The sequence below is a fragment of the Staurois parvus genome, unplaced genomic scaffold (assembly GCF_062004578.1).
Source record: "Staurois parvus isolate SC_StPar_1 unplaced genomic scaffold, SC_StPar_1.0 ptg000122l, whole genome shotgun sequence".
NCBI classification, from domain to species: Eukaryota; Metazoa; Chordata; class Amphibia; order Anura; family Ranidae; genus Staurois; species Staurois parvus.
In genome coordinates this window covers 7,620,035-7,645,142 of record NW_028317918.1, presented here as the reverse complement: position 1 = coordinate 7,645,142, position 25,108 = coordinate 7,620,035, and the positions used below count along the sequence as shown (strand labels likewise).

General features: G+C 41.6%; 1 protein-coding gene across 1 annotated transcript in view; it reads left to right on the top strand.

Annotated features, from left to right (window-relative positions):
• The window catches only part of SCLT1 (sodium channel and clathrin linker 1), a 295,900-nt gene that overhangs the window by 101,060 nt on the left and 169,732 nt on the right, over nt 1-25,108 (top strand). The window contains exons 7-8 of the mRNA XM_089672201.1: nt 6,637-6,772; nt 7,389-7,511. Coding sequence (XP_089528327.1) covers nt 6,637-6,772; nt 7,389-7,511 — 259 coding nt within the window. The remainder of the gene's footprint in view (nt 1-6,636; nt 6,773-7,388; nt 7,512-25,108) is intronic.

The following is a 25,108-nucleotide window of genomic DNA, read 5'->3' as shown; positions in this document are numbered from 1 at the left end:
GCTTTGGCAATCCCGCATTTTTTAGGTACATCCTCCTTTTTTCGTCAATACCCTCTCTAATTTCCTTTGGTGAACCTTGATGGCTGATGTTATACAACTTTCTATAATACTCCGTAAATACTTTGATGATTTCTTTAGTTGAATGGACCATCTCACCCTTGGGGTTTTTTATCTTTTCTATATAATTCCTGTTTTTCTTTTTATTCAAGGCTCTCATTAAGTACTTTCCTGGTCTATCACCCCATCTATATCTTTCACTTAATACTTTATTAAATACTCTTCTCCTCTCCTCTTCCATCAATCTCTCTAATTCATCTTTTTTATCACTTAACTTCTGTCTTGTTTCTATTGTTATTTTCTTCTTATGAATCTGCTCTAGATCCAGGATTTCCTTTAATAGTCCACTAACCCTCTCTCTCTTCTTTCTTTTTTCTTCCTTGCTCCCATCGCTATCAGGATTCCTCTTATATATACCTTATGGCATTCCCACACTGTAGCTGTCGATACTTCCTCTGTCTCATTCTCCTTAAAATAAACCTTAATCTCTTTCCTGATCTTCTGCACAATATCCTCATCCAAGAGTAGAGCCTCATTCAACCTCCATCCTAAACCTCCCACCCACCTTTTTCCCCATCCCATTTTCATTACGACTGGGGCGTGGTCCGAGAAAGTTCTTGTCTCTATTTCTATTTTAACTAGTGTTTCAATGAGTTGGTGATCTATTAGGATATAATCCAATCTCGAGTATATCTCATGTGCATTGGAGAAGAAGGAATAGTCTCTGTCTTTCATATGCATCATTCTCCATGTGTCCACCAGTTGGAACTCGTGGATCGCCCTCTTCAGGGCTCTCAGAGACCTACCCCCTTCTCTCTGCACATGGGAGGTTGTATCCTTTTGTGGGTCCATACAGAGATTAAAATCTCCTGCTATTATCAAACACCCTTTTTTAAAGTCTATCAATTTTTTCAGCATACCCTTTAAGTAGATCTCCGGTTTCTTATTGGGGCAATATATGTTGGCTAGTGTACATTCAATTCCCTGAAGTTTACCTTTCAAAAACAAGAATCTCCCTTCCGGGTCAGTCCTCCTATCTTCTAACTCAAATCTCATATTCTTTGCCAATCCTATTGCCACCCCCTTTGCTCTTTTAATTGGAGAGTCTGCATAAAACCATGTTGGATAGTATTTAGATTTTAATTTCACGTTTGATTCTATCTCGAAATGTGTCTCCTGCAAAAATACCACTGACGTTGCCCTGTGATGTAACTCTTTAAACAACTTAAATCTTTTCCCAGGACTATTCAACCCCTTCACATTATATGTTATAAACTGTATTTCTTCCATCCTTCTTGATTTTATCTTTTCTCTCTTCTAGTCCATCTCCTTCTATTAGGCCCGAATATCTTGCAGAACATTAACCCCACACCCCCCCCCCTCCTCCCCTCTCCCCACACCCCCCATCCCCTCCCTCCCAAAGCTCCCCCCCCAACCGCCCCCCCGAGGCCTCCTTTGCCTTTGGATCATTATCCACCTCTGATCCCTACCTTGGAGGTTCGGCTCCGCTCATGACCGCTCCCCTTCCCCCCCCCCCTCCCCGAGGTCCCTTTATCTAATAACTCTCTGTTTACTCTTCCAACTAGCTGCCATTTTCCTTCCTTACTGGTATATAGATCTCCCTCCTCCACTTCCCAACCCGGTATCTCTAGTCTCTGCAATCCGAATTTATTACAAAAATCTTCCATATCTTCCGGAAATCTTAAAGTTGCCGAGATTCCATCTCTCCAACCGATCAAACTCGCTGCTTGTCCCCATCTATATTTCACATTGTGTCTTTTCATCTCTTCTAAGAATGGTTTCAATGTTTTCTTTCTTCTCAAAGTCTCTGCTGTTAAGTCCGCAAAAATTTGGATATTTTTATCCCCATATGGAATACTTGTACTTCCTTTAATCTTTTTCCATATCTCCTCTTTATCTCCATAGTTGTGGAATTTGACTATTATATCTCTTGGTTTTTCCAGTCTTTTTTCTTGTTGGTACTTCCCAATCCTATGCACTCCATCTAGTTTAAACGTCACCACCTCAGCTTTATCCACTATGGAGTTCAAAATTTTGCCTATTAACTCTTTTAAGTCCTCCCCCTGGGTCAACTCTGGGACTCCTCTGACTCTTAAATTATTTCTCCTGTCTCTATTTTCTTGTTCATCCATCATAAAAAAAAGTCTTTTTTGTTCTTTTCTATTTTCTATTATCCATCTCTCTAATTTTGAGATAGCTTGAGCATGACCCTGAACTTTTTCCTCAGTTTCCTCCATCCTAGTTAGCAGTTGTTCCAAATCCTCCCGAATTATCCCCATCTCTTGCTTTATTGATAATTCCAAGTTTTTAAACATCTCCGTCATTTCCTTTTTATTTGGTATTTGCAGATCCCTTTCAAATTCTCTCGGCCCTATACCGTCCAGTGGTTGTTGACTATTGTATACCGGTCCTAGGGAAAGTCTCGGACTATTATCCAAACTTACTTCCAATTCACTTATTTCACTCACTCCTTGAGATCTTTCTGGGGTCAAATTTCCTTGGGGTATAAACTTCTTAATCGAACCAGTTTGAGGGTTCTTGGACCCACTTCCTTTTGTGTTTTTACCTTTCATGTCTTCAACTCCTCCAAACCTTCAGACCCTCCCAGGGAAACCCCAATTTCCTTCTCTCAATTTATAATATACAATATCCTAGTGCAAACACAATGAAAGCGTTGCTTAAATCTGGTATACAGAAAAGGAAAGTCCAATACGTAAGTCCAGGATATAGAGAGCATATGGAGAGCATATGGAGAGTATATAGGGAGTATATAACAACCCCTGCAATACACACGTTATTATCACTCACCCTCCACGCTGAAGTACCTTTCGGGATACAGTCCTCTCCTTTAGTTGTCTATCCTTGGGGGATTCCTTGGGGTCTCTTTAAGTCCTTTTCCTTCTTTCTTTATTTTTCTGGGTTGGAGGAAGTATGGAAGGTCTGGAAGTTTAAGGGACGGAGATACTAGGGTAGAATGTGGCACCGTTCCATCCTACATCTCATGTTGCTCTCTCATCTCCCTTGGACTGCTGACGCCGAAATGCCGGTTGTTTCTTCTGCTCCCAGAGCTCCTCCGCGGCTGCCCACGTGTGTTAGGCTCTACACCGCTACACTCGTCTCCCGGGCAACCCCAGTCCTGCTCCGGAGCTACCGCGAGAGACGCCAAGCGCGAGAGGGACTCAACTGTCTCCCCTCTGAACCTGCCACCACGACACGCCATCTCCGAGTCCTCTCCTCTGCCGGGTATGCCTCCAGTGCTCTCTACTCCAGCTAGTTAGGTAGCCGGGACCTTACTGGGGAGATGAACGGGGAACGGAGCGAGGAGTGCTTACTCCACGCTCTCCCGAGCTGCCATGTTCAGGCTCCACCCCCCCTCCAAAGGTATGTTCTACCTCCTCCATGCCACAGCATTTCAATCGGGTTGAGGTCAGGACTCTGACTGGGCCACTCCAGAAGGCGTATTCTGTGCTCTTGCAGCCATTGTTTTGTTGAATTACTTGTATGCTTTGGGTCATTGTCCTGTTGCATCACCCATCCTCTGCGGAGCTTCAGTTGGCAGACAGATGGTCGTACGTTTTCCTGCAAAATGTCTTGATAAACTCTGGAATTCATTTTCCCATCAATGACAACAATCTGTCCAGGCCCTGAGGCAGCAAAGCAGCCCCAAACCATGATGCTCCCTCCGCCATGTTTTACAGTGGGGATGAGGTTTTGATGTTGGTGTGCTGTGCCTTTTTTTCTCCACACATAGTGTTGTGTGTTCTTCCCAAACAACTCAATCTTGGTTTCATCTGTCCACAGTATATTTTGCCAGTAGTGCTGTGGAACATCGAGGTGCTCTTTTGCAAACTTCAAACGTGCTGCAATATTCTTTTTGGACAGCAATGGCTTCCTCCGTGGTGTCCTCCCATGTACTCCATTCTTGTTTAATGTTTTCCTTATTGTAGATGTGTCAACAAAAATGTTAGCATGTGCCAGAGATTTCTGTAGGTCTTTAGCTGACACTCTGGGATTCTTCTTTACCTCTTGCAGCATTCTGCGCTGTGCTCTTGCAGTCATTTTTACAGGACAACCACGCCTAGGGAGAGTAGCAACAGTGCTAAACTTTCTCCATTTGTAGACAGTCTGTCTTACCGTGGACACATGAACACCAAGGCTTTTGGAGATACTTTTGTAACCCTTTCCAGCTTCATGCAAGTCAACAATTCTTGATCGTAGGTCTCCTTAGAGCTCTTTTCTGCGAGGCATGGTTCACATCAGACAGTGCTTCTTGAAACCAGTAAACCCAAAACAGGTGTGTGTTTTTTTAAGGGCAGGACAGCTGTCAGCAACACATCCAATATCATCACACTGATTGGAGTCAAGGCTGGCTCACTCCTGGCTCCAATTAGCTCTGGGAGAAGTCATTAAGCTAGGGCCTCACATACTTTTTCCTCCCTGCACTGCGAATGTTTACATGTTATGTGCAATTAAACCATGGAAACATCTAATGTTTGTGTAGTATTATGTTCAGCAGACTGTGTTCTTCTATTGTTGTGACTTAGATGACGATCAGAGCACATTTTATGCCCAATTCATGCAAAACTCCACATAATCCCAAGGGGTTCACATACTTTTTCTTGCAACTGTACCATTTTATTTAGTGAGAGATGCTTTGATTGGCATTCAGAGTGCTTTGAAAAACCTGATCAAATCCCACATTTTGAGGCAAATGTAAATTAGGCCTCAATGCAGGGAGTGCATTAACCCCCCTTCCTGACCAGGCCATTTTTTGCGATATGGCACTGCGTTACCTTACCAACAATTGCACTTTACCAACATGCAATGCTGTACATAAATTCAATTTATGTAATTTTATTTTTTTCCCCCACAAATAGAACTTTCCTTTTTTGGCATTTGTTCACTACTGTTTTTTTTGTGCTAGTAACAAAAAAAAATGTAAATTTAAAAAAAAACCTATATTTTTTACTTTCTGCTATAAAACATATCCAATAAAAAATTCAAAAAATGTCTTCATAAATTTAGGCCAATATATATTCTGCTACATACTTTTGGTAAAAAGAAATCCCAATAAGCGCATATTGATTGCTTTGTGCAAAAGTTTTAGCATCTACAAACTATGGTAGATAAACTGGAATTTTTGTTTGTTTTTATTTTTTTTTACACTAGTAATGATGGCAATCAGCAAATTATAGCTAGACTGTGATATTGCGGAAGGCAATCTGGCATTAATGACACTTTGTGGGAATCGGTGGCACTGATACAGAGGTCACTGCTAAAAATATACACTGTCACTGTACTAATGACACTAGCTAGGAAGAGAAACATCTATGGCGATCAAAGACTTAACTGTGTGCCTAACCAGTGTGTGTTTATAAGTGTGCTATGAGTATGTGGTGTTTTTACTAGGGGTTGTGCTAGATTTTATTCCCTGCTCTACAGTGAAACAAAACCCATCACATTGCTGCTGACAGGACACAGCTCTGCCACACTTTTCAGATATTTATTTGTAAAAAAGTTTGAAAACCATTTATCATTTTTCTTCCACTTCACAATTATATGCCACTTTGTGTTGGTCTATCACATAAAATCCCATGAATACTTTTCCAAAGCACTGTATACAGCGGCCGCCCTGTAGCAGTAAAGCTGCGTTCCGGTCACATTGAAGGGATCAGCAGGAGATTGTCTGATTACTTGTTGAATGCTGGTTGGCCCTTGAGGTCATTGCAAGGAGGTGAGGGGGCACTCAGACTGGTTTGGGATTTCTGTGGCATGTATGACACATCCACGTGTATGAAGAGTTCCTCACCTGTGTGCTCAAATTGGACTGTTACATCACCCCTTAGTCACTTATTAAGTGTGTGTCGATTGTGCACCTTGACACCAGTGATAGATATATGTCATTCTATGCTGACACCAAGGGGGTTGATTCACCCATGCTGTTTTGATTATTTTATTCCTTTGCATGCATTGTCTGAGTGGATTTAATGCTGGTTCATTATTAGCAGCGCTGCACCATTTATTATATTTTTAACTGTGTTTTGTTTTTCACTGGAGTTCTGCTTTAACTTTCCAGCACCTACCAAAAATCTCAAAACCCTTAAAAACCATTCAGTAGATGTGTTTTGGCATAGCTAAACCAACCAGCTCATTTGTTTTTATTTCATTTTTATTTGTTACTATGTGTACAGCTTACACAATATTGTCTCTGTTTCACATTTCTAGAAACCATACAGATATGGGATCTTTCTAGTTGGCAGAGAGCTTTATAATTGGCGTTCTAACTGCTAACATCCTTTCTGCCAACTTTCAAGAATCGCTCGATTTGCATGAGTCTTGCACTAATGAATCCATCATAACACACTGTACATAACATCAGATGAAGCTGATAATGTGAATAATGTTATTGTGTAATTCCCTTTCAGATCTTGTAACTGTGGAAAGTTAATTAGAGGTTCTGTAGCACAGACAGCTACAAAACACTACTTGTAAAGTGATGGGATGGGAGGAGGTTATACTATGCAAGAAGCTCAAGAGATTTGCTTATATTTCTCCTAGGCTTCACCAACAATTAAAAGAGTCCCTGGAGAAGCAGCTGGAATCTCTCCCTACGGATGCTGCCCTGGCTAGCGAAACATTTACAGAACAAGAATTGATTAAAAACCTCCAGGACCAACTGCAACTTGCAAATCAAGTAAGCTGGAAACCTTTTGCATTATTTCCAAACCCCCTTCCCCATTAATTGAATCCACGGCCCTGATGCTATCACACCTATGAGTATTTTCCTATTTCCCACAAAGCCAAACCAGGATAAGCTTAAAAAAATCAAAGAAATAAAGCTTCTTTATTACTTTGGTAAGAGCTATTTTAGCTTTGCTGGCACAGCTTTCTTAAACTACACAGATGTACACTAACTCACGAAACATCTGTGACCTATTAAATTAGCTCTTCATATATGGTGTTAGAATAGAAATTCTATCTGGAGTACACAAGGTACAGCGAAATACTGCTCAGTCCTTCAACCTCTGACAAAGCTTTCAGTGAAAATAATTGGAGCAACAGTGCCCCCTGCCTGAAGGCAATATCTTAGCAGGTAACTTACATCGTAATAGTTAAGAAAATCACTGCGATGTTCTCTTGTTGTGTCCCTTTTTATGGGTAATAACATAGTGCTTTAAAGTGGGCCCAGTAGAAGAATTCCTAGGAGACCTGGTTAGAAGCTTTTTGTACTAACGTTTTACGAAGGATGCAGTAAACTGATGTATTGCTTAAAAGTGAAAGAAAACTTAAACTGTGGTTTCATTTTTTAGGAAAAGGAATATGCCTTAGAGCTGTGGCAGATGGTTTCACAAGAAATGGATCGCCTGCAGCAGCTGTACCAGGAACACATGACTAATGCACGCTTACACGTGGCAGAGAGAGAGATGCAAAAGGTATCAGAGAAGAAATTACTTCAGCTAAATACTGACGATAAGAAAGACAAAACTTATATTAAAAAAAAAAAAAATGTACCCAGCGGGTTGTTTTACTAAAACTGGAGAGTGCGAAATCTGGTGCAGCTTCCAGTTTTTTTTTTGTCAAAGATTAACTGAACAAGTTGAAGTAATGCAGGCCATAGACGGGGAGAAAAACGGCCGATTTTTCTTTAAAAAAACGAAAAATCGGTCGTTCAAGCGGCCGACGTTACCAGCAATGCAAAAAAAAATCGTCCGATTTTCATCCCGTCTACAGCCGGAAAAAAGTGTCCCTGCAGAGAGCTCCGCTATTTCTTTGACAGTTCTTTGACATTTACAGCGGTTGCAACAATGTATCTATTTGTATCCATTTAGGATACAGATGTTTTTATGCGGAAACAAATAGATACAATGTTGCAACCGCTGTAAATGTCAAGGAACTGTCAAAGAAATAGTAGAGCTCTCTGCAGGGAAATTTTTGCTGGACTGGAATTCCTCTTATTTTTCATCCTCTTCTTCTTCTTCCTCTACTTCTTCCTCTTCTTCTTCTTCATCCTCTTCTTCTTCTTCATCCTCTTCTTCTTCATCCTTTTCTTCCACCTCTTATTCTTCTTCTTCATCCTCTTCTTCTTCCTCTTCTTCATCCTCTTCTTCTTCATCATCATCCTCTTCTTCTTCTCCTTCATCATCATCCGCTTCTTCTTCTTCATCCTCTTCTTCATCCTCTTCTTCTCCTTCATCATCATCCTCCTCTTCTTATTCTTCTTCATCCTCTTCTTCTTCTTCTTCTTCTTCTTCATCATCGTCCTTCTCTTCTTCTTCCTCTTCTTCATCTTCATCCTCTTCTTCTTCATCATCCTCCTCTTCTTATTCTTCTTCATCCTCTTCTTCTTCTTCTTCTTCTTCATCATCGTCCTTCTCTTCTTCTTCCTCTTCTTCATCTTCATCCTCTTCTTCTTCCTCTTCATCATCATCCTCTTCTTCATCCTCTTCTTCATCCTCTTTTTCTTCTTCCTCTTCTTCATCCTCTTCCTTCTCTTCTTCTTCTTCATCCTCTTCTTCTTTTTCTTCTTTTTGTCTTCCTCTTGCAGGTCACTGCTCATGCGCAGATTTTTTTATCGGTAAAAAATTGGCCGATTTGCCCATCATTGCCGCGAAAATCGGGCGATCGGCAAAATCGGCCGATTTTTTTCCAACTTTACCGATAAAAAAAATCTGCCAAAATACCGAAAAAAGGCCGAACAAATAGTCCACCGACGATCCGAAAATCGGCCGATTTTCGACCCATCTATGGCCCCCATTAGATGCTAATTGGTGACCATGCACAGCTGCACCCTATTTTGCACTCTCCAGTTTTAGTAAATCATCCCCCATGTGTATAAAAATTACCTTTTGACACCATAGCATACGCATTTATGAAACGGACAAACACATCTAGACTTCAGTATTTTCCTTCACTGGTAATAATAATAAGGAATACCATGAACATTTCCATCCCCACAGATCCACCTTTTTATAGAGTTATCTCATACAGTATTATTTTAACGTATTGCTCCTTAAGCATAGGCAGTGTTTTACGATTTTCTTCAATCTATAAGCAGTCACTTTTTTCTCTGCCAGAGAAAATTGCAAATTAACAAATGACCATACCAGGTATTATTGAAACAGGTTAAAGAAATGCACATGCCTATTGTATGATTTATGTTACAGTGGCAGTGTAGATATTCAAAGAGATGGTTAGTTCAATGGAAAATTACAGAAGCAGTTCAATATATCTATTTCCCTGACAAGATTGGTTTAAAAATAAAAGCATCAGTTTTCATGGTGAACAATCAGTTTGGCAGATTTCATGAGACAAGATTTTATCCTTCAAATGACTTCATGGTTGTTACCTAAAGATAGCACAATTGGGGCTTAGTTATAAAACTTTACTAAGCGTGACTGTATAATTTGGGCAGTACAGTGGCTAAATGGTTAGCACTTCCACCTGGCAGTACTAGGGTCATTGGTTTGAATCCCAACAGCGGCACCACTTGCCTGGAGTTTGCATGTTCTCCCTGTGCCTGCTTCCTGGTTTCCTCCGGGTACTCCGGTTTCCTCCCACACTCCAAAGACATGCTGGCAGGCTAACTGGATCCTTTCTAAAATTGGCCCTAGTATATGTATGTATGTATGAATGTGAGTTAGGGACCTTAGATTGTATACCCCTTGAAGGTTAGAGACTGATTTGAATGTACTATATATATGTAAAGCGCAGTGTAAACTGACAGAGCTATATAAGTACCTGCAAAAATTAATAAATAATTGGTGATATATGGGCAATAGTATTTTTAAATGCCCTTCTGTAGATAGCACTGTGTGAAGTATATCTAAAGCCAACATTTTTTTTTCTTATTGTTTTGGATTGAGTGGGAAAGGTTAGACCATTTGCCAGGTTTTTATTGCTATCTGTGGCTCTGCTGGGAAGATTCGCCCCTCTATTTGTCCTGGTGATCATTATTACCAAAACTGAAAGTGAGGGAGAATCTAATATATTTACTTTTCCCCTGATTTCCTATTTTGGTGACATCTTTTAATGGGGATACTTGGTTCTGTGAAAAAAAAAAAACCCTTTTCCCTATTTTGCCGAGATTTCCTGACACTTCCTAAGGTGTTTTAGGGACAACTGTACCATAAATACAGTTGTCCTTTTATCAATTTCCCCCTGAGTTCAGGTTCAAAGTTGATCAAGCAAACTTCAATGTGTGGCCTTGCTCGCTCAGTGAATATGTTCTCTTCATGCGCTGCAAGCAGCAACCCCATCCATTCTTATGGAGGCTATCATGAGTGTGAATTACTTATAGGAATGAATGGGGATGCAAAGAAGAAGACCTCCACTAGAAAGGCATTATCACAAGATTTTAGGGTGATAGGTTCTGGTCTAAATGTGTTTTTCCTACTGCAAGCAAAGTAGTTGACGAATCCCAGGTATGAATATTTTATACATAGTTAAGTTGGTCCAGCTTTGACCAGTGTAACTATATACATATCATACCTGGACAATGCCCCTGGGATCTGGAAATCACTGAAGGAGATACTGCTACTCCATTGATCTCCACTTTTTTTGTGGGTCCCCGCTGAGCTGTCAGTCTGATGCATTATTAACACTAGAGATTGGTCACTTAGCACAAGTTCCAATCAGAGAATGCAAAGCACTCTCTGATTGGACAAGGGGGAAAGGGTGATTTTGCTGCTCTTCCTCTCCACCTTATCCAGAGAACACTTTGCATTAATTCAAATGTAAAGCTTTGTGCGAATGGTGCCCATGCTTAGCAGCCGATCTTCTGTAGTCGGTAGTTGGATATATATGGATTTCTTTGTGTGTGAGCACCAGGGCATTTATCTCAAACATAGAGTGCCGTGACTACCTTTGGAACTATTATATGTGTGTATGTCTAGATATATTATACTTCAGTGGCGCCACTACCAGGGTCGCAAAGTTTGCACTTGTGACTGGACCCTGGCGTTCCACCACAGTACGAGGAAAGGTCCTGCTGCCGCTGTAAATGGTCTCGGCATCAGTGACAACCCCACCGGTAATTGCCAAGTAGGATTACTGAGAACGGTGTACAGCACATTCAGCCTTTTAAGAGCCCCCTTCTGTCCCTGATCTACCGGACACAGTACCCTCCGACATCAGCTAGCTCCTCTCCCCCACTGCTCCTCCCCCAGAAACAAGCTTGAAGCTCTTCATGGTGAGCAGACTCTGCACCCTGTGCAGGGACCCCCTCCCCCCCACCCCTTCATACCTGCACTTCATCCCATCCTTTGTCATCACTTGGGAACTTCAGTTGCTACATTGTGCCATGTTTGGGGTCACAGAACAAAGCGCCTCACTGCGCATGCATCACGTTGGAGGGTCCGTATTCTTCCGATATGTATATTCCTGCAATGGATTAATTGTAAACATGCTGACATGTGAGTATTTGCATCGGAATTGCATGCTATCCAGCATTATCAGCATTGGTGTTCCTGAGTTTTTCTGCATTGGTGATGTAGATACAACATTGCACTGTGACGATGTGGCCAGCAATAGCTTCATTGCAATTGCAACCTTTTGTCATGGAATGCAGCAAGGATTGAAACATCAAGTAATGAAGTGGATGGCCACACACTCCATAGAAGGCCAGTATTTTATTAATCCATGTCAAAAACAAAGTAAAAACATCATAGCACTAAGAGCATAGACTACAGTTGAGCAAGATGTAACCCATTTCACGAAAAACAGCGCTTATTCATAACATAAAGCATGACATGGATTAATAAAATATTGGTGTCCTATGGAGTGTGCAGCCATGCACTTTATTCTTTGGTGTTTCCGGTGGTGAGCCGGGCAAGCACCTCTGCAGTGGATGTGTTGCATGGATGTTGTGTGGTGTCTACTCTGTAGGGAGTGAAACATGTTTGTGTTGTGACTAGGGATGCAGATCTCAGGATTGGCTTTGATTTCCTTTATCCTTGTGAGAGTGTTGGGTTCTCCCGTCTGCCTGCGGGAAGTGATTGGTGGAGGTCAGCCCTGTGTGTGTGATGGGTGAAGGTGAGTCCTGTGTGTGCGATCGGTGGAGGTAAGCCTTGTGTGTGTGCGATCGGTGGAGATGAGTCCTGTGTATGTGATCGGTAGAGGTGAGCCCTGTGTGATCAGTGGAGGTGAATCCTGTGTGTGCATTCGATGGAGGTGAGTCCTGTTTGTGTTTGAGATCGGTGGAGGTGAGCCCTGTATGTGTTCAACCCGTGGAAGCAAGTCCTGTGTGTGTGTGATCGGTGGAGGCGAGTCCTGTGTGCATGATCGGTGGAGGTGAGTCTTTGTATGCGTGATCGGTGGAGGTTAGTCCTGTGTGCGTGATCGGTGGAGGTTAGTCCTGTGTGCGTGATCGGTGGAGGTGAGTCCTGTGTGCGTGATCGGTGGAGGTGAGTCCTGTGTGCGTGATCGGTGGAGGTGAGTCCTGTGTGCGTGATCGGTGGAGGTGAGTCCTGTGTGCGTGATCGGTGGAGGTGAGTCCTGTGTGCGTGATCGGTGGAGGCGAGTCCCGTGCTTGTGATTGGTGGAAGTGAGTCCTGTGTGCGTGATCGTTGGAGGTCAGTCCTGTGTGCGTGATCGGTGGAGGCGAGTCCTGTGTGCGTGATTGGTGGAAGTGAGTTCTGTGTGCGTGATCGTTTGAGGTGAGTCCTGTGTGCGTGATCGGTGGAGGTGAGTCCTGTGTGCGTGATCGGTGGAGGTGAGTCCTGTGTGCGTGATCGGTGGAGGTGAGTCCTGTGTGCGTGATCGGTGGAGGTGAGTCCTGTGTGCGTGATCGGTGGAGGTGAGTCCTGTGTGCGTGATCGGTGGAGTTGAGTCCTGTGTGCGTGATCGGTGGAGGCGAGTCCTGTGTGCGGGATCGGTGGAGGCGAATCCTGTGTGCGTGATTGGTGGAGGCGAGTCCTGTGTGTGTGATTGGTGGAGGCGAGTCCTGTGTGTGTGATTGGTGGAGGCGAGTCCTGTGTGTGTGATTGGTGGAGGCAAGTCCTGTGTGCTTGATCAGTGGAGGTGAGTCCTGTGTGTGTGAGACCGGTGGAGGTGAGCCCTGCGTGTGTGCAGCCGTTGAAGGTGAGCCCTGTGCATGTGTGCAATTGGTGAAGGTGTGAGCCCTGTTTGTGCCTGATTGGTGGAGGTGAGCTCTGTGTATGCAATCATTGGAGGTGAGACAGTGGCGGAGTTACCAGGTTGCAAATGTCATATCTACGACCAGACCTTTGTATTTCACCACCGGGCGGGGGGGGAGTTGGGGTCCCAAGACCACAAGAAAGGATGCCACTGCAGGTATAAAGGACTACAAGATCAATGGGACGGGCCCCAGGACCAGTGGGTCAGGGGTGCCCTTCACGATTTCTTGCACTGAGGCCTATACTGTTCTAGCACTCATCTGATATTCCTTCTTATCTATATACTAATGCCTGCAGCATAATGATTACAAATACTTAAAGAGGAGTTCTGCTCCCCCCCCCAAAAAAAAAACAAGTCAGCAGCTATAAATAATGTAGCTGCTGACTTTTAATATTAGAGCACTCACCTGTCCAGGGATCAAGCAGTGTCCTCACCCCCAGTCAATTCTTTAATCTGCTATTAGGTGATGGTGCCATCTTGACTAAGGGAAACAGGCAGTGAAGTGTTGTGGCTTCACAGCTGGTTTCCTACTGCACATGCACGAACCGCGCTGTGCATTGTAAATGGGCTGCAGTCTTCTGGGATCCGTGAAGTATCCTAGAGGGCTGTGGGGGGGATGGAGGGGGGGCCGAACTTCCATGGCGAACTGAGCCAGAAGTGAGAGCGAATACCTGTCAAAACCAGGTACCCACTCCCCCCAAAAAAGGTGCCAAATGTATCAGTGGAGAGGGGGAGGAGACAGATAAGTGGAGCTCCCACTGGGTTGAACTCTGCTTTAATGTTGATTAAGAATTTGCTTAATTTAAGATAATTTAATTAAGAGTTCGTTTAGTTCGCTTTAAGTGATTTCCAGCATCCAGGGGCATCAGCTAGGTATGGTATATACGTAGTTATGTTGGTCCAAGCTAGACCAATTTAACTATGTATAATATTATTATTATACAGGATTTATATAGCGCCAACAGTTTGCGCAGCGCTTTACAATATAAGGGAGACAGTACAATTACAATACTTTCAGTACAGAAGGAATAGGAGGGCCCTGCTTGTGGAGCTTACAATCTAAAGGAAGGGGGAGATACCCATACTTGAAATTATTTACTTTAAAAGTGATAATTTTTTTGTATCAAATGCATTTTTAAAATAAGGCATATTAATGCTTGTGATGATGTTAAAAGTACAGCAAATATGAAGCAAAAAACAGATTTCAGTTTCTCAGTCATACCAGGGAAAGTGAAATTGTTGATATGGTTAGCAGCATGTTGCACATTGTTTTATTGAATAAACATGTGAATAATTAACACAGTTTGCCAGTTCTCCTTGTAACTTATGTGTTATTAAGTCCCAAAATTACAACTTGGGTAATGCTGGCCATACACTAGTAGATTTACAGATGAAAATATTCGTACAAACATTCATATGAAAATTCTTTGTACATTCAAAGGATGAATGTCATTAAAGAATATCACTTTCTTTTAGCATTCAATTTTCAAATAAATGTAATTCCTGAATGAAAACCACAAACAATGTCCAAAAATGTGTTCATTGGAAAAATCCTGATCCTTCGATTTTTCTCATCACTGTGGTCAAAACCTAACGTTGATTTGACCCAACTAATGATTAGAAATCGAACAAACATTATTACAAAAAAAAAATTTCAAACAAAATTCTATACTTGTATAGCCAGCATTACACTAGCGTGGGTCACTGTCAGTAGGGATACGAAGAGTAATTTGACTACTAAAAGGAGAAAGAATAGCTGGTTAATGACTGTCAGCATAATTACCTGTGCATTAGTGATGATAAAATGAACTATACATCTCATGGTTGTTCCGCACTTTAAAAGACACTAACCTGAATTTAAAAGGTAAGGGCAAAAAGGTCCTTTTTTCTCAATACTATACATGTTAGAGAATTACAGTATTGTTTAATTAACATGTAATTATTGCTGACACTGGGCCAATTGGGAAATTGGCTTGAATAAAATAATTTCATGGTCATTAAAGGAAATGCGGGAAAAAATCTCACAGCATTAAATTGTTTTTGCCTTTGTGAGAATTCATTCAAATCTGGTTCTATCACACAGTGTTGAGCGCTAATATATTTTTCAAGATAAAGTCAGGGATGTTTCCAATTAAATTAATGTTCTTTAACCCTCAAAGGTTACCAACTGATTAAATGCATTTTCTTCATAATTTCTGTCAGACTTTTTTCTTTAGTGTTAGTGGTGTTAGTCGCCTAGATTAGTGGATAACTGAAAGCAATCGCCAATTCACAAACTGGCTATCTCCATTTGGAAACATGCAAAGAGAATTTTTTTGTCTTTCAAAAACACTCCCAGTCTGGAAATCCTAGGCTATTGACACTCCATCTGATTTATATACTGATATACTGTACCTTATATAGGTAGTATTCCTTCAAAAATGCAGTAGTATCTTATTCAGTCTAAGTCAGGAAAAAAGGCACCTATGAGGATATAGGGAAAATGGCAATTCTTTATACCTTCATTGTCAAACTACAGTTGAAGGGGATCTTCTCCTCACATAAGTTAGTTTTCCCAACTATGAGTAACAAACTATTTGTCTCGCCACAAACACATTTGGCTCTATATTATTGACTAAACCTGGTTAATCTGATTCAGCCAAATACACAGATGAATTACATACATAAGAGTTGTTTTGCCTACCCACCAAAAAATTGATGTTACTGTCTAGCCAGTCTTGAGATGACGGGCTCATTCAGACGGGTGATCAGACCCATCCTCCAATCCAATCTTAGCTGCTGTCTGCTGCATGTGAATCCACCTCAGAACTGCATGCAGGCAGCCCATAGAAGTGGATGCAGACGCAGCGAACAGGAGTGGAGGCATGGATCTGAATGCAGACATTGCGCATTTAGATCCGAGCATCCGCTCCTGCCTACATGTCAGATTTTGCCATGCAGCTGTGTTAGTGCAGCCGCTGCATCTGCATCCACTTCTATGGGCTTCCTTCATGCAGCTCTGAGATGGCATCACACATCTCAGACAACACACCTTAGACAGCACTGATACCCCAATCCCCTGTGGTTGCCCTGTAGATGCTGGCTTCCCTCCTCTGCCCTGCTGATGACTTTGGGTGTGGCAGGGCAGACACAGAGGGATCGAACGGCCGAAATAGATCGCCCCCCCCCCGTTCTGATCCTCCTTCACTGCTCCCCACCTTTCTGATGCCCAGGCGCCCTCTCCCTGATGCTGCTAACCTGCTCTTCCTCCTCCTGCCGGCTGCAGCCGCTTACACATCACTGGTAGCATGGAGATTGGAGGAGCTGGTAAACTTCTATCTCGTTCATCTTCAGGCTGCAGAAAATGGGACTGTCTTCAGTCCCCTTCTCTGTTTCAAAAAAGAGACACTAGAGGTCTGTTTAGAACCCTAATGTCTCTCCAAAGTCCCCCCCCACCCCTAAAAAAAAAGTACCTGTGCAAAAAAGGCTCCATGTACAGTTGTGTTCAAAATAATAGCAGTGTGTTGAAAAAAGTGAATAAAGCTCAAAATCGTTCTAATAGCTTTTATTTCCATACACACAAATGCATTGGGAACACTACACATTCTATTCCAAATTAAAACATGAAGAAAAATAGATCACATTTGTGTTGTTTCTCTAAAAAAATTGAAGAAAACTGAATATTAGACTGTTCAAAAAAATAGCAGTGTTTGTATTCTTCTTTACAAACTCAAACATTCACTATATAAACTGAAAAATGTTTGAAGATTTTGCTTTCCTTTGAATCACTTAATGAATATTTAGTTGTATAAGCACTGTTTCTGAGAACTGCTGTACATCTGTGTTGCATGGGGTTAACCAACGTCAGGCACCTGTGAACAGATATTCCAGCCCAGGATGATTGGACTACATTCCACAGTTCTTCTCAATTTCTTGGTTTTGCCTCAGAAACTGCATTTTTGATGTCACCCCACAAGTTTTTTTATTGGATTAAGATCCGGGGATTGGGCTGGCCACTCCATAACGTCAATCTTGTTGGTCTGGAACCAAGATTTTGCACGTTTACTGGTGTGTTTGGGGTCGTTGTCTTGTTGGAACACCCATTTTAAGGGCATTTCCTCTTCAGCATAAGGAAGCATGACCTCTTCAAGTATTCTGATGTATTGGAACTGATCCATGATCCCTGGTATGCGATAAATAGGCCCAACACCGTAGTATGAGAAACATCCCTATATCATGGTGCTTGCACAACCATGCTTCACTGTCTTCACAGTGTACTGTGGCTTGAATTCAGTGTTTGGGGGTTCTCTGACAAACTGCCTCCGGCCACTAGACCCAAAAAGAACAATCTTACTTTCATCAGTCCACAAAATGTTGCGCCATTTCTCTTTAGGCCAGTCAGTGTGCTCTTTGGCAAATTGTAACCTCTTCAGCACGTCTTTTTTTCAACAGTGGACTTTGCAGGGGCTTCTTGCCGATAGCTTGGCTTCACATAGGCATCTTCTAATTGTAACAGTACTCACAGGTAACTTTAGACCTTTGATCTTCCTGGAGCTGATTGTTGGCTGAGTCCTTGCCATTTTGGCTATTCTTCTATCCATTCAAATGGTAGTTTTTTTCGCTTTCTTCCACGTCTTTCAGGTTTTGGTTGCCATTTTAAAGCATTTGCGATCATTTTAGCTGAGCAGCCTATCATTTTCTGCACTTCTTTATATGTTTTCCCCTCTCCAGTCAACTTTGTAATCAAGGTACACTGTTCTTCTGAACAATGTCTGGAACGACCCATTTTCCTCAGAATTTCAGAGAGAAATGCACTGTAACCAGCATGTACAACATTTACTGCCTTCTTTCCTTAAATAAGGGCAATAATTGCCACCTGTTTTTCAAACAATGAATGACCTCACTAATAAAACTCCACACTGCTATTATTTTGAACATGCCCCTTTCAATTAGTGATTCAATTACACAGAATCAGCAGCATGCATGTCATGACTGTTGGGTCTGTTGGATTTCTTTTACTCTACTACACCTGCTAGTAAATTATTTGCCATGTAGAAATATCATTTCTACCAAAAACAGTGATTGATCAGGTTAGTGATGTCTGACTGCTATTATTTTGAACACAACTGTACACTGAAATGTTTTTCTACTAAACGTGGCAAAAATGCATGTAAACACGGTACTGCGTTTATCTGCGTTTACTCACATTTAGACTCATTTAGCTCTTGGACGTTTATTCATTTCATTGGCCAGAGTACATGTCATTGAAATTAATAAATGCCCAACTGCTAGCGCTTTGGCACATTTAGACACGTTTTTGTCACGTTTACTGTTTTTGGCCAAAACGTTCCTTTCTTGAACGCGATTCTTCTGTGTCCAGGAGAGGGACATTTAACTAGCCCTGAACTCTGCTTCTGTTAAACTCTGATAATAGTCTATGTGTGCATGGACATATAGGCTTTTATTGAGTTGAGTTCAGGGGTGTTTGCAAAAAAACGCCAAAAGCTCTTGAACTAACGTTTATGAGCAGCAGTGTTCATGAGGCCAAAAATTTGTATAAAAAAGATAGTAAGGGTAGATTTAGATGCGTATAAATCTCCCTTGCCTGTGGAGCCTCGTCCACATTCAGATTCTGCTCCATTGGCTACTGACAGGCAGTGAGGAAGCAATGCAATGCCCCCTCACAGCCTGTTGTAACTCTATTTCCTATTGTAGCAAGAGGGAGGGGGGGGGACGTTTGGCAGAAGTTCAGCTGCGTTTTTGCTGCCCCTAACCACAATAAACAAGGCCTAAGGCAGGCATCGCTAAATGGGGGACCGCTGTCCTAATACGGACTGAGTGACACCTACAAAGATAACGGCCCCCTTCCTACATTTGACGACAGAACTGGTATCTACAGATGCAACAAAAGAGGTTGTCTCACCTGTCAGTCCATCACCCATGACAGATCACAGTTTTTGGACTCCCAGGGAAACAGCTACCACATTCGTCAGTTTAAAACGTGTGCAACTGACCACGTCATATATGTCCTCACATGCCCGTGTAAGCTCCTAAATGTAGGATGAACCACACGCTTTCTACGCAAACGCATAGGGGAGCATAGAAGACTTATAAGAGATGGATGAGATAAGCATAGTGTCCCCAGGCACTTTTTGCAATCCCATCAAAATAATTTCAGTCTTCTTGAGGTCTTAGCAATCAAACATATTCCAAAGGATACATTTACTGACAATGAAAGACTAGCCCATTTATGTAAGAGAGAGACGTTCTGGATCTACAAATTAGGTTCTATGACCCCGAATGGTCTCAGTGATGATCTTGAAATCCATAGCATTATTTAACAAGTATGACTTATAGTCCCCAGAACGTGGTCAGTTGCACACGTTATAAACTGACGAATGTGGTAGCTGTTGCCCTGGGAGTCCAAAAACTGTGATCTGCCATGGGTAATGGACTGACAGGTGAGACAACCTCTTTTGTTGCATCTACAGGTCTTCAGGAGAGCGTGGATAGGGAGCCAACCTTTCATGCAGGTCACTGCTTTTTACCAGGAAGAGTTGGGCAGCTCCCACCCCCAGTGGAAACCTTTTATGCCTCCCATCCTCCTCCGAGTTCAGCGGCGGCAAGCCAGTACATTCAGAAGAGGAGTCTGTCCTTCCATTCCTCCCACCCTGCTCTGAGTTCAGCGGTGGCAACTGTAAGCCAGTACATTCAGAAGAGGAGTCCTTCCTTCCAATCCTCCCGCCCTCTTCCCTGCTGTGATTTCTGTTTTCCAAAAATATTTTTATTAGACGAAAAGCAGGGTATACAGTGTACATACAAAAACAGATCACAGTCCGAACATGGACACCACATGCAGCATCCCGTTACGCAGACGGGCCATGGGTTTAAACCAGAATACACATTGGTATGAAATATATCCTTATTGCACATGTATATAGCAAACCAGTATATACCAAAAGCATAATAGATAAATCGAAGTGGGTGTAATGCTTAACAATGTATTTGTGAGCCCTTAAGTTAAGGGGGTGCGATGTGTTGGGTAGTGCTAGCACAGGATAATTTATATGATATGATATGTGCGTCTATTGCAGGGACGTGTGAGCCATGTGAAATCAGTCATGCCTATATGGGAGATTAAATGCAATATTCGTATAGAATATATGAACAATGAAGACATGTAAAAAGGTGTAAGAAAAAGAAAAGTCAGAAAGAAGAATAAATGGAGAAGATGAAGATATAAAGTGAGGTAGTGGGGGGATGAGGGGTAGAAGAGACAAAAAAAAAAAAAAAAAGGGGGGAGGGGGAGGGAGGGAAATGGGTAGGTAGTAACGGGGACGCTAAGGTGAATAGTTTTGGATAAAATAGTGCACATCATTTTGTGTAAGCCAAAAATATGGTCATATAGATTAAAATGCAGTACGTGCAAGATCAAGCAAAGGGGCAACACGTGGGTCCAGAAGCCGAAATGCAGGCTACGATGTCAAGTCTCAGTTCACCCAAATGTGCCTACGGTGGACAGGGCGTTCTCTAGTACAACAGTGTGTCTAACCATTCAGTCAAGGGGTATAGGCTGTGTATGCATTAATAGGCGATAGGTAGTAGTGGTTTTGAACCCTGCTGTGTTTTCAAAAGCAGCTGCGACAATGGCGGTGAGATTGGGGAGCTGTGATATGGGGGAGCTATGATGTGGGGGGGGGCTGTGAAATAGGGGGGCTGTGAGAGGGGGGAGCTGTGATGTGGGGGGCTGTGAAGTGAGAGGAGGGAGCTGTGATATGGGGGGCTGTGAAGTGAGAGTGGGGAGTTGTGAAATGGGAGGGCTGCAAGAGGGGGAGCTGTGATATGGGGGCTGTGACTTGAGGGAGAGGAGCTGTGAAATGGGGGGCTATGATAGGAGGGAGTTGTGATTTGAGAGGGGGAGCTATAATATTGGGGGCTGTGATGTGAGGAGAGCTGTGATATGAGGAGAGCTGTTATATGGGGGGCTGTGATGTGAGAGAGCTGTTATATGAAGGGTCTGTAATGTCAGGAGAGGGGGCGCTCTGATGTGGGGGATTGTAATTGCAAGGGTGACTGTGATGTCAAGGAAAGAATGATGTGAAGGGAGGCTGTGATTGAAGTGGGGCTATTATATAATAATAATAATTATGTTGGGGGGCTCTGATGTGAAAGGGAGTTGAGTTGTACAGGGGCTGTGATGAGAAAGGGGGGACTGAGGACATTAATGCAAAGGGGGCTGTAATGTAAAAGAACTGAGTAATAGAAGAAAAATGAGTTTCGGACCTCTGCAGAAAGAAAAGGTTACCAACCAGACCTCCGTGAATGTTAATTCAGTACTCCTAGCCTAAAGCCTTGTTCATATGGATCATAATACAGCGAGGCCATGTTTATCTGCACAGGGATGGACAGGTATTCTGTGCATCCCCATACAGGCAGTCCCATTGATGTAATTGGGGACACAGCGGCTGCATGAAATGTACAGGTGTTCCCTGCATTCCTGTGAAGGCAGTTCCATCCATATCAATTGGGATGCAGTGTTATGTTGTTGGTTTGTGTGCAAATAAGGATTTTAGTGTTTTTTTAGTGAAAATAGCGATTTGATAAACATTTGTTCAACTATTGTGGTGGCTAAAAAAATCAGTAGTTCCTTCTTTTTACTCTACTGGTCATGTGATTTCAGAAAATATATGGTTTGGAGGGTCTTTTACAAACTCTGAAAGCTGTCAAGTGAAAAATTCTCCAGATTTGTAAAGAAATGTTTGCGTATGTTCAATTTTCACCATTTCGCAAAAAGGCGCAACTTAAAATTTCCAAATATTTGTTATTTATTAACTCAATACAGGTTAAGATTTATATTTAGTAGGAATTTAGCTGGGCTTTTGTAAAATGTGCTGTGTTGGTATCTGCTAATAATTTGTGTATTTTTAGCAAAAATATCACTTTGATAAACATATGCGCAAACATCACGGGGCCTTAAAAATCAGTAGCACCTTCTTTTTATTCTACTGGTCACGTGCTTTTAGAAAATATATAGTTTGGGGGGTCTTTTACAAACTATGAAAGCAGTAAGTGAAAAATAAAAACCTCCAAATTTCTAGACAAATTTGGTTATTTACAATTGTGCATACATTCGATTTTTCACCATTTTGCAAAATGGCGCAATTTAAAATGTACAAATATTTGGTATTAACTCAATACAGGTTTGTCTTTAGTAGGAATTTAGCAGGAATTTTGTAAAACTTGCTGTGTTTGTATCTGCTAATAATGATTTTAGTGTTTTTTTAGTGAAAATATTGTTTTGATAAACATCATGGGTCCCTAAAAATCAGTAGCACTCTTTTTTTTATTCAAATGGTCATGTGCTTTCAGAATATTTATGGTTTAGGGGTCTTCTATAAACTTTGAAAGCTGTAAGGGAAAAATAAAAAAGCAACGGAAAAATTGCAAAAATGGTCTGGCCACCTGGGTTTAAAAGTGGAGCGCAGGGCCTTGCAATGAAAGGGTTAAATGAACCACATACATATTTGATAAAACATTGTATATACAACTACCATGAACAGAGTACAGTAGGTCAGGTAAAAAGTGAATTCTAAGTTATTGCTATGCGATGTTGTGTTTTGCACAGCTATTGTATGCCCAGTAGAGCTGTGCATTGGGAAACAGAGAACTAGGGCTATAGCCGATGGTTATTTTCATAATCATTTAGTTGTACAATTATTGTTTCGATGAATTGAATAAAAATCTCAAAAAAGTGTACTGTACAATTTTGGTAATATGTAAAGTATAAAAAAAAATTCTTGAATATCTATATGTAGTGGTAAATATAAATAACTAGCTGTATGGTTAGGGAACAAAATATTTAATCCGCACATGTTTTTATTTATGGTATTAAGATTTGAACAAACTACAAAGACACAGCTTTAGCCATTATATAATGTCTTTCTTTAGAAGTAAAACCAAGTTTCGTTACAAGAAATGTCCCTCTCTCACATTTTCTTTCCTTTTTTTGTGTCGGTGACGAAAATTGGAATGTACTTTCGTTTAGTTTTTGTCACTGAAAACATGCCACAGATGAAAATTGTAAGAAAATATTTTGGTCGACTAAATTGATGGAAATTGGAATTGATTTTCGTCAGTTTTCATCAATTGATGAAAATGCTAATTGATTTTCATTCACATGCCGCTGATGAAAATTATGTCCAAAATATTTTCATCAACGAAATTAACACTGCTTTGTGCCAGCCTTCACCGCTGCCAGCCACCCATTTCTAAGCTTCGTGTCAGGTAGACTGTACATAGTACATTGTACCTGGCAATGCCAAAATGGAGAGCTTAGCACATGTTCTTGCTACACAGCAAGTTCTTCCTGTTTAAGTTTTCATACTACTAACATTTCAGCACAGAAGGTGAGGAGAGGCAACTATTGAAAAATTAACACCCCCCCCCCCAATCTTCAACTGCACAGTACATGTGTAAGCTCACAGCTTTATGTAAAAATAATTATCCAGATGGTTGATAAATGCAGCTATACTAAACGGTCATCCAGTTTTCATGGCAGAGGCTTGCATTACCGTAGACGGCGTACAGTCCATTATGGACTTCTGGTGTTCCACTCTAATTTCTGGTCCACACCTTCCACAGCAAACAATGCATTCAGCAGAAAAGCCTAATCAACTCTTAGCAACACAAAGACACAAGTTACTCATTATTACTCTATTTTCACGTTAGAAGAATGAAATCACAGCACGTGTTTGGATCATTTCTCAGAATCAATTGGCAGGTGGTGAGGTGGTAATGCATCTCCTCTGCTGCCTGTTTTAACTCCATTTTTGCTGACTAATACACCGCAATTGTATGCATTTGTGGTGCTTGCCTGAATAGGTTACATTCAGTTGCTTGCTGCCTACTGATTGTAACACGTTGGGTATTTTTTACCAGACACCCCCTTCAACCACACATCTAAAATCAGCCTTCGAGATATACTTTCAGGTGCACTCAGCCTGTGTTTGAGATGCCTCTTAGACCATTTAGAGTTCATTGAGAGGTTCATTTGACTTCCTCCTAAACTGGATCTACTTCAAGCTATTTTTGCATTTCCATTAACTAATATAAGGCTGTTCTGAAGCAAATAAATACCCATGTACACAAGCCCTTACTCTATGGGTTGGTGTACATGCACTTTGAGATTAATTACATTCAGTTTGATTCTGGAACTTTGCTTTTATTTCTATATACTGACCAATGTAAATGCCTGGTAGTGTGGGCTTAGATAACAGTAAAATGTTTTCTTCATGCCACATCTCAATAAAATGAACACTATTTGAGGCGTCTGTCCTCATTGACCCTTCAGTCTTTTTTCATTATTGTTCCTCTCACAGATGGGCCCATGGCTAAGAGTCAGAAACTGGAAGAAATGCACCAAGCTTTATGTGGGCAGAGGATGTATGTTTTCTTCCATCATCCACATATATGAGATTTTACAAAAACAAGGAGGTGTGTGCACTTGCTGTATCCAGAGATCTAAAGTTGTTAGAAATCATCCCCCTTTTTTCTGTTTACACCAAGGTGATAAATGCTTAAGGGCTCATGTACACTGCAGCTGATAAACTCAAGTTTAGGAGCTGTTCAGCGTTTTTTTTAGGAGCCCCTGAACTCACCCTAATGTTTTCCTATGTGTCCATGTACACATCTTCATTTACAGTCGTTTACAGGCATTTGAGTTCACTGTCGTTTTTTTGAACGCAGAAAACTTGCGTTCAGCAGTCGATTTTATCAGTGTTTCAAACACAAAACACTTGTAAACGCGGCAAATCGTATTTATAAGCGTTTGCAATTTTTTTTTTAATTCTTCCAGTTCCCGATGCTGTCCAGAGCCTTTATTCAGCATGCAAAATGCATGCAGAGCATTTTCATGGTA